The sequence below is a fragment of the Besnoitia besnoiti genome, chromosome VII (assembly GCF_002563875.1).
Source record: "Besnoitia besnoiti strain Bb-Ger1 chromosome VII, whole genome shotgun sequence".
Lineage (NCBI taxonomy): Eukaryota > Apicomplexa > Conoidasida > Eucoccidiorida > Sarcocystidae > Besnoitia > Besnoitia besnoiti.
The window spans coordinates 3,093,877-3,103,822 of record NC_042362.1 but is presented as its reverse complement, the minus strand read 5'-3'; the positions used below and the strand labels follow the sequence as shown (position 1 = coordinate 3,103,822).

General features: G+C 60.9%; 2 protein-coding genes across 2 annotated transcripts; one reads left to right on the top strand and one right to left on the bottom strand.

The window, feature by feature from the left end:
* Nucleotides 1-1,006: 1,006 nt before the first annotated feature.
* On the bottom strand, nucleotides 1,007-4,162 carry BESB_080440 (dual specificity phosphatase, catalytic domain-containing protein; the record flags this gene model as incomplete). Its single annotated transcript, XM_029366406.1, has 1 exon — nucleotides 1,007-4,162. One exon carries the CDS (start codon nucleotides 4,160-4,162, stop codon nucleotides 1,007-1,009), a length of 3,156 nt encoding a protein of 1,051 aa, XP_029217837.1.
* A 1,361-nt stretch (nucleotides 4,163-5,523) lies between these two features.
* BESB_080430 (uncharacterized protein) lies at nucleotides 5,524-7,092 on the top strand (the record flags this gene model as incomplete). Its single annotated transcript, XM_029366405.1, has 3 exons — nucleotides 5,524-5,745; nucleotides 6,376-6,543; nucleotides 7,003-7,092. The coding sequence occupies 3 exons, from the start codon at nucleotides 5,524-5,526 to the stop codon at nucleotides 7,090-7,092; spliced, it is 480 nt and encodes a 159-aa protein (XP_029217836.1).
* Nucleotides 7,093-9,946: the final 2,854 nt, after the last annotated feature.

Here is a 9,946-nt window from a genome sequence, read left to right as displayed (position 1 = left end):
CCCTTCAGACCGGACTCAAAAGATTCTTGCAGTTTGCAAGTGTGTCTCGCATCGGTGGCTGCGGCTACTTCCAAATAGAAGAAAACCGCGGTCTGAAACTTCCAAACGCGGAACTGAACAGCAGAAAACGGCATCCGCCACTGAACTCACCATAGCCCGCGCGCGAGCTCCATCGAGGCGGACGGCAGCTGAGGACCCTGCCGTCCTCGGATGCACTCTCGCTGGCGCGTGCTGCCTTCCAGCCCCTGAGAGTTTGCAAAAAAGGTGCTTTCAGTGGAGAATGTGGAATAGACTCCTCGCGATATCACACAAGTCCAGACGTCGCGACTCCCTCGATGGCAGAACCGTGTACCCGAAGTAGCTCCCACGCCGAGTCGGCGCACAGACAAGAAAACGGTCAGCCATGCCCAGGGCCGCGTCCCTGCCGGCTCGCCTCCCGGGGCGGCTGTCGGGAAGCCGCGGAGGTCCCCACGCGGGAAAAACAGACACGAAAAGCTACAAGTCGAAAAACCACACCGCAACGGGTCCCGCAACCAAACAGAACGTAAGCCGTGGAAGCAAGACCGGAACAAAATACCTCGCTCCCCTTGCCGCCTGCGCGGCTTTTTCCAGGCGCCGCACGAGACACGACCCCTTGAGTCCGCCTTGCACACCGTCAGTTCGGATGCGCTCGCGCGCTCGCTCCTCGGCCGCTTGCGCATGCTCGCAGCGTGTGTCGTCCCACACATCTGGGACGAACACAGCGTACACGGCGTGCATTTATCAACGAAGGGGTACATGGACGCACGCTTGCTGCACCGCATCGTCAATGAGCCACCTGGAAGCGCCCGGTGCCACACTCCTCCCGGGAGCGAACAAAAACCTGCAGGAAGCCGTCACCCGGGTGCGCCCGGGTGTCTGTACACTGCACGCGTGCGTGCGCGGAGCCCCCGGGTGCGCGGCTCGTCTCCCTCGAAGCAGCATCATTCGCCGCGTGTTCGCCCACCTCCGCTCGCCGCGTGGCCTCTCAGGCCACGCTCTGCTCAGCCTCGCAATGCCGCACGCAAGGCATGCCGCCTGCGCCCCCCCGCGACCCGGCGTAGACTTCTGGCGCGCAGACTCGCTCGTCTCCGCTTCGTCTGCACGTCGGGCGGCGCGGCCCCTGGTCATGTCTGGCACCGGCGGCCGGTCCACTGCGTCCTCCGTCGCACGACCAGCTGCAACTTTGACTTCTTAACCAGCCTCTGCGCGGTCCCGCCCCCTTCGGCCGCCACGCGGCTTCCTGCCGACACCTCTCCGGTCCTCGACTCCTCCTGCGCCCTGGAGAACTGCAACTGGTCGACCGCGACCGCGACCCCGACACTCGCCTCCATCGGTCATCTCTCCACCTCTCCGGTCGCTCTCCCTCCCTCGACGGCGATCGCCGCCGGGCCCGCGGCCCCGAGGCCCCCCCCGACGGAGACGAGGGCGTCCCTCGGCCTCTGCTCCATCGTTCGTCTGCACTGTCGCGGTCGCGGTCGCGCCGGCACGGCGACCGCCGCGGCGACGCGTCTCTCCAGCCTGCGCTTCCCGTCCCGCGCCTCCTCCTCCGCGCCTTCGGGCTCCAGCGCCCCGCGGAGCTCCCTCCGCTGCTGCGGCTGCTTGGGGAGGACGAGAAGCGCGGCCGCCCTTGGAGACGCCACCCGTGTGCGCAGTCTTCCTCCTCGTCATCCGCTTGGAAAGAGATTCGGCCTCCTCTGGAGACGGTTCGCCTCTTGCGGTTTGAACCCTTCCTGTCGGGAGAAGACGACAAGTCAGAAGAAGAGACACGCGTCCGCCGCCTCTTGAACGACGGCGACCGCGTCGCACTCCGCCCTCGATCGGAGCTCAGGCTGCGGAGACGCGCGGCCCTTCTGCTGCCGTCGCTTGCGCCAGACCAGCTCCCTCGAGAGCGTGACCGCCTGGCCTGCCTCCGACCGGCGCGATGCATAGGCGCAGAGCGGCGCTCCTCCACGAAGAAAACGTCGCTGTCTGAGTCCGCTGAGCGGTGCGACGACGTCGAACGAGAGCGAAGCCTTCCCGCGCCGCAGTCTCGAAACGCATGCGGAGGCGGCGCCGGCCCGAAAACAGTCAGTAGCTCGGGGGACAGCGACGCCGTGAGAGAGCGGGAGAGCGAACGCGAGACGCGCGCCTCTGCGCTGTCGCCTTCGCGCGGACTCGGCGTCCGCGGCAAGTAGCGGCGGTCGCTGAAGTCGCACGCGGAGGCGGAGGAGGCGGTGGAGGATGACGACGACGACGACGGCGGAGACTGCAGGGGGCGCGCGGGCTCGGAGTGGCACCGAGTCTCCGCGCAGGAGGTCTCTGCTTTCTTGGGGGCGAGCGCCGCAAAGGAACTGCCCAGCGGCGAGGAGCAGGGAGGCGAGCGCGAGAAAAGCGCCGCCGAGGCATTGGAGTCGCTGGCCTTAGCTGCAGACAGAGGCGGCGGTACCCACGGTGTCTTGAAGCAGCTCCGTGTCCCAGCGGGGGGTGCCGACCTCCGGAAGGAGGGAGCCGGCGACTGCGACCGCGATGTCGCCGCAGGGGACAGCCGACCAGCGGACCCCGAGAGACTCGTCGATCCCTTCCTTTCTTGGCTGGAAATCTCTGCTTCCCGGTCGCGGCTGACATCCACGTCTCCTGCGCCTCCTTCTCCTGTCTTCTCCGTGGGTTCAGGTCCGCGTTCCCGGGTTTCTTCTGGCCTCGTCCCTGAGGCCGTGCGTGCATAAATCTCTTCGCCAGCTGCTTGTCCTTGATCGCTGTCTCTCTCCCCGCTCCCTCGCCCGTCCGCGCGAACGCCATTTCTTCTTTCCGGCAGGCCCGCTTGCCGCGCACTCTCATCGAAAACGCTCTCACCGTCCTCCTCCACAACCACGACTTCTCTCTCTGTGCACTCCGCATCTGGTCCTGCCTCGCCCAGGCAGACATCACGGGGCGGAATGGCGTGTCCTCTCGCCCGGAGCTCCGTCCCACAGACCGCCGCCTCGGCCTCCTGCCCACGTGAAGCCGTCAGCGGCTCTTTTATCTCTCCCTCGAGCGCAGCCCCTCGGGGAGCGGGCTCGTTGGATTCGCGTCTCTCTGCAAGCGCGTCGCCCTCCTTCGCGTCCTCCATGGGCGCGGGTGTCTGCAGAATCTGGGGGCCGATGCAGCGCGCCGCTACGCTCGTCGCTTCGACGCCCTTCTTTTGTTCAAGACTGTGTGCCTCTCTCGCCCTTCCGAGCGACGGCAGAACGAGGGGCCCGATGCCTGGGCGCTCCTCTGTTTCCGCCGCGGCCGCGGTCGCTTCGCCACCGGGCGCCTTGGGCCGTGCTTCTGTCCCCGCGAGGCCCTTCTTCTGCAAGTGGGGGGGCAGCGACGGCTCCATGACAGGGCCGGGGCGGGGCGCGGGTCCCGGCGACAGGCCCAGGGGGTCCTCCTCGGGCCCAGGCTGGGGTCTGGCGGGTCCGATGACTCTCCGGTTGAAGGCGGCAGCGACGGCCTGGGCGGAGGCCTGCGCGGCGAAGGCGCGCCGGCGAGCGGCGAGCTGCGTCTCGTGTGCCTGGAGGGCCTCCTGGTCGTGTCGGGTGTCGGCGAGGGAGAAGGCGACGGCGTTTGGCGGATAGGCTCCGGTGGCGACGAGGTCTTCGTGAAGCTCGCGCAGCTGCTGCATGAAGGCGTCGTTCGGTCGGGCGACGGGTCGACTCACTTGGATCAGCGCGAGGGCGTCCGGGGGCGCCATTTTGAAGAAGCGAATCAGGTAAGACGCGACCATCGCCACGGAGCGCGAGACGCCCTGGTTGCAGTGCACCAGCACGTTGCCGCTTTCGCGGACGCGGACGCGCTCCATCTGCTCCCAAAAACGCTCAAAGTGACGCGACAGCTTCTCCGTCGCGTTATCGACCATGTCGATCCGCGTGTACTCGATGGGGCGGCCGCTGCCCGCCGCCTGCGAACTGCCTCCATCGCGCTGCGCAGAGCCGCGCGCGTGCAGATGGTAGTGGGGCACGCCGCCGCTCGCGACTTCTGGCGTGCAGTTGATCACGTACGCGATGTGCCGCTGACGGAGCAGCGGCAAGCTCTTCGCCAAGTCCTTGTCGCCTACGAAAATCCAAGAAAACGATGCAAAGTCCAGCGGCGGATACACAGACGACGACACTGCAGAGGAGGAACGCTGCGGCGATGGTGCCATCGCGGCTGCGGAGACACACGGCCAGCGAAGCAAAGAGGAAGGAGGTTAGACAACTAGACGACAAAAAGAATGTAACTCGAGACAACCAGCCAGAAAGGAAAACAGAGAGACTCAAAACAAGCGCGAGCGCGAGGGCGACGACGGCGAGAAAAACGGTGCGGCGAGAAAGCAGACTACGCGGGTCTCTGCGGACAGCGCAAACGAAAGAGAAAAAGCTGAGAAGTGGACTAAGAGGAGAACAGGCAAGACAAGTGGAGGGCCGAAGTGCCAAGAGAAGAGAGAGACGCGCGGGACAGAGCGGGCGAGGCCTCCGAGACGCGCAAAAGCGCCGAGTCGCGAAAAGAGAGAGAGACGTCCGCATACACAGAAACCAGGCATGCACTTCCACGCCACTTGGCTCCTTCTTGCAAATGGGTATTGAAGCTCCAGCGCGCGAGCGAGGCAGAAGTCGCTTAAGAGTCGCCACTCGAGAACGACTGCAGTTTGAGACGCCTGTTTCAGGGGTGCTCAGACCGTTGAACGAAGAATACACAAAAAAAAGACGTGAGGACTGGACGTTGTGAAGAAAATCTTGGTCTCGTGGCAGGATTGGTGAGAGGAAAGAAGGCCACTGAAGAGCGATACGAACCAGTGTGAAGGCCAAGAGAGACGAGCGACAACGGCGGGATGGGGCGAGCACTTCAACTATGGGGGTGGGTTTGGGATATGCAAGCAGATGAGTCCCTCTGAAACGTGAACGGGAAGTAACATAAAAGATCAAGCCAAAAGATCGGTGTTTTCCTTCCGGATGTCAGTTTCCTCTGCGGGTCTGGGCGGCTTGTTCGGAAAAAGGCGGGTAAAGCGCGACTCGAGGAAGACAGCCTTACCAAACAGATGCGCGACTCGAAGGGGGTCGAGAAGAAAGGCCCGTTACCGAGAGGGGAAGGAAAGAAAAGCACAGGCAGATGCAACCCGCTCTCTGGTGGTTGCTGCCCAGATTCGATTTGCATACACGACGAAAAACCGCCGACTTTTCACCAGCTCGTGCATGCGTGGCGCCGCTCCCGTAAAAGTGGTCCGCTGCCGCCCGGTCTCCTCCCTGTGCTCCCTCTGCTTTCTCTTTGCGCGTCCGTCCCGCGTCTTTCCCCGGTCCTCATTCTGACTTTTTTTTTCATCGTTACTCCGTGTACTTAGTTACCGGTCCGCGCGCTGGCAAGATATCACGCAAAAGGTGCATCGTTTACAACGCAACTACCACAGAGCCTGAATAGAGGCCGTGGCTCGCCTCGGACTGTTCCATTTCAGCGTTTGGCTGTTCACACCCACACTGCGCGTCCTCCCTTTCCTTCGGCCAGTCTTTTCTTCTGCAAAAGCGAGACACGATGGCGTGTGCTTCCGTCGCGTCGAAGCTCCCCGCTCTCGTGCGCGGGTCGCTCGCCACGCCCACTGCCTCCCTGTTCCGCGCCTCCTCGGCGGCCGCCTGCCGCGTCTTCAACCGACCCTTCAGCGGCTACGACGGCCAGCCTGTGACCAGCGAGCAGCTCATCAAAAAGTCGGACGACTGGGTTATCGAAGAGACGAACTTCTGCCTCGGCCGCACTGCTGTAAGTGTGGGGATGCCGCCGCGGGAAGATGTGAAACGCCGGGAGAACGAGCCCAGTTTCCACGTCCTAGGGCGCGGACAAAAGACACGTGCAAAAGCGCAAGGTCCCCGCAGGAAGAAGGGGGACGCGAAGAATGCCGGCAAGGAGAAGTCGCGGCTAAAGCAAGGGCGGGATGGGGGGGAGGGGGAGGTTGCAGTCAGGGAGAACTCGGGGCCCGTCCGTCCGCACCAAGGAGACACACTGAATCGCAAATGAACGGCCGCTTCTTGTGCGCGCGCTCCTGGCAACCAGCTGAAGTGTCTCTCTGCATTTGCGCACCTCGGGCGCCTTTTTTTTGAAACGAACTGAAAAGAAGCGAGGCTTACCGACAGCTTGAGGGGGGGGTGCTCCTGATGGCTTCACGTGATCTATGGAAACTCTTTCACTCTGCCCCGTTCCACGTTTGCGCAGCCTCTATTTGCTTTGCAGTTTGGCTTCTGCTCAAGCCTCGTCTCCCTGCTCGTCCTGTCCGCTTTTTTTCCCAGCTGTGTGTGGTGTCACTCGCTGGTGACGGCGTCGTGCCTGTCTGTCTGCAGTCTCGCGCGCGCGTGTGCCTCATCGGTTCGTTTGTCTGTTTCGTTCGTTTCCCAGCCTCTTCGCTTCAAAGAGACAGACGACTTGGCGCACAGAGTTCTCCACGTGATGGACTCGCAGCTGGCCAAGATGCACACGCGTCTCAGGGACGGAACCTGCATTCCCGTCATGGGTCTCTACATCCTCGATGTGGTCGATAAGCCCACGCCGCTCCATCAGTTTGTCGTAAGCGAGCAGCTGATCCGACTGGCTGGCTGTCGACGTGTACTAACGCGTGCGCTGCTTGCGACTGCGCCTCGAGTCAGGATGACATGATCCGTACAAGTGGATAGACATTCGTGCGTGCGTGTGTCAAAAGGAAACAGAACCATCTCTTCGATCCCCTCATCGCCTCCGCACTGTGTCTTCTCCGTGTGCACGCGTGGTCCTAAACGTGCCAGAAACGCCCATTTTTGGTGAGTGTATCCTGTCGATATATATACATATGGTATATATATACGCATATTTCTGTATATGTGCGCATATACATACATATATATATGTATGATGCTAGCAGCTTTTCAAGGTCCGCAGTGGTGTCGTACGTGTTCTATTTTACGCAGGCGCTGCAGGTGGCGCGCTTCGTTGAATCCGTTTTAGATTTGACCCTCGAGTTTCGCGGTTTGTTTTGTGCTGTCTGGTCAGGAGGCGCCGCTGCTGAAGTGGACTTGGGATCACACCTACTCCGAGGCCTACGAAGACAAGCCTACCGCGCCGGCTGCTGGCAAGCAGTAAAGCTTCTCTGCCGCAGACGCCAAGGCGAACACGGCAAGGGTCGACGGCCGAGAACTACGTGAACTGTTGAGAGGCGTCGCTGCGGCGCGGCGCGGGCGAGAGGAAGCGAGACGCGCAGACGTGAGAGTCGGCGCGGAGGACGTGGCGGCTGTTTCCTGCCCCCTCGCGCTTTCCACGGATCTCGCCTCGCGTCGGTTCAGCAGACGAAAGGAGGCGCGCCTGTGGCTCTCTCTCTTCTGGGTGGAGTCGCAGGTCCACAGAGTCCGACCTGAAGCGCGTGCGTTCGTGGTCTCTCTTGTTCTCGACATCTCGGGATGGTGCCTCCCGCGTTCCTGTGTCCAGGCAGCTTTTTGTTCGAGACTGGTGCAAACTTCCGGTCACCCAGTGAAACAGTGGACGTCAGTTTGCCCGCTGTACAGCCTCTCCAGTAGTAGCGATCCGTGCGACAGAGTGCCTGCGAGAAGCATCGCAAAACGACGCTGCCGGAGCTCACCGCCGCGCGAAAAGGGGTATGCGGACTGCGCAAGACCCAATATACCGAAACCCGAAACCCTAGAACGTCAACTTGAGGCATTTCTCTCGCTCGATAAACGCGCACATCCACAGTGTCTGCGGCGGCAGCGAAGAGGGGTGGAAGACATGCAGCCGTATAGTGCAGAACGAGAGAGTGATTTGACAGAGGAGCCTATTCACTTGCAGAGGGAGAGAGAGGCGCATGAGGGGAATGAGTAAAGCTGAAACTCACCATGGAAGGCAACACGTGCATGCGTGCGAAGTGAGACACCACTTCTTGCGATGCAGAGAGAGGCATAAAAGCTTGAGCGCCCCAGAGAAAGAGGCAGGAGCGACAAGTGAAGAGGCGGATTGAAGCAGACTCAAGGGTTTTGCTCTGTCCTGTGAAGTCGGTTTTCCATGCACACACGTCTTTCTCTCTCTGTTCCATACACCTGCCGTTTCCGGCGGGGGGGGGGGGGGTGTGGGGGGGATGGGGGAAACGGCTTCGATTCTTCGCACATAGCAAGAGAGCCAGGCAGCGAAGGGCGGGCAAGTATGCGAGATGCGTGTCGAGCGTTATGATGTTCATTCCTCACTACCTGTATCTTTCTGTGAGATGTTCATCACGGGTTAGCCACTCCTTCGGACTGCCATGAGGGCCGCAGGGGAAGCAAAGTGAAAGGTCTGTCACCTGTGAAGCTCGCAGTGTCTCAAAGGAATTCCCTTAGAGAGTCGATGCGCGTGGTCTAATGGCCCGAATTCCCTCCTTCGTGGTTTTTGTTAGACCTAGCGAATCTGATCCTTCGCAAACGCACGCTGGAGCATCTTCTCATCTTACTTTTTCAGGTTGTGAGACGTCGCAGCGCTCTTCCTCGGGGATGAATCGCTCGGCAGCAGCGGGCGGCTGATGTGCCGTTTCCACCCGGTTCCCCGCGAGGTGTCTTTACTGTGAAGATCCTCCCGTGAGGAATCCCACTTGGCTCAATGACTGAGACGAAAGCAGTCTTGCCTCGTGGGCCCTCTGCCCCTGTTCGCTGTCCAACAAAGACAGCAGAGACCTTCCGCGCGTCAGCGTCCGCAGCGTAGAGAGAAAGAGTGAGAGAGAGCTTTCTACCCCATCTCTTTGCCTCAACACAGATCTTAAACCGCTGCTCAATGCGCCTGTCAGCCATATCCGGACGCAGGCCCCTTTCTAGCAACTCGCAGGGGCCTAACTGTTTTGTTTTCCCCGCCTTCAGCTGATTCACCCGAGATGCTTCGCAACGCTCGCGAATTTTCCATGCAGTCAGGCTGCTGAGAGTTTGTTCTACTATGCGAGAGATATGTTTGTCAAAACCTTACCGTGCGTCTCGCAAAGGACCTTCTGACTCCAGTCAGGCAGGTCAAGTTACGCTATGTATGCACAAGTCTGCGTCTGTCTGTTCTGTTCGACTAAACGGTGCATACGGATGAGTCAGAACGGCTCCGCTGAAAGCAAACGTTTCTGTGCTTCAAAGCGCGGCAACGGGTTTCCTTCTCCGCAACGCGAGAAACCGGGGAGGGGAATGGGGGGGGGGGGGGGCAGGGGAGTCCTGGCTGCGGATGAAGACGCCTACAACCGCGAAAGAGGCTGGAGAGGCGCCGGTGAAAGCCTGGGCGAGTCCCTGCATGGGCAGCGAGACACAGAAAACCTCCTTTTCGTCTACAAGGGGGAGAGAGAAGGCAGGAGCCGCTCCCGGGAGACCTGCGCACAAAGACGGGGCAACTGCTAACTGTGCGCGAAGAGCGCAGGCCAGAAACGACCGGAGGGAGCATTTCGCGCTTCTTCTTCCACGAGCCTCGTTGTTTCATTTGCGATGGAGCCAAGCAGAGGAAGCATATCTCTACCAAGAAAGACAGAGGCTCACGCAAATAGAGTCCTTTACGCGCTTCGCGTCGTGTCTTGCGGAGCGGCGGCGGCCAGGAGCAGACTAGAACGGTTTTAGACGCATGCATTCTCTGCTGTTTTCGGCTAGGTCACTTGCCGCAGGCGAACTCTGGAGTTTTCGACTGGAATCAATGTCAAACACGTTTGTGTTAACGCTGCCTGGTGACGGCGACGCGTCTTTCTTTATCTATTAGTGCGACGAAGGCGACGAACCACGAGCGCCAGGCACACGGTTTCGCGTCGGGCTCAGAAGCTCTCCTGGTACGCGCCGGTTCTGTTTCTGGGCTCTTTTTGAAAGGTGTATGTACGCTTGAAGAAACGCGATGCAAATTGGAAACTTCATGCTTGACATGAGAAGCTGTTACCTGCTTTTTTCTCCGCCGGTGCTTCCAATAACCTCGGGAACGACCGACGCCGGCTTCACATCTTCGCGCGCTTTTCGCACAGATGATT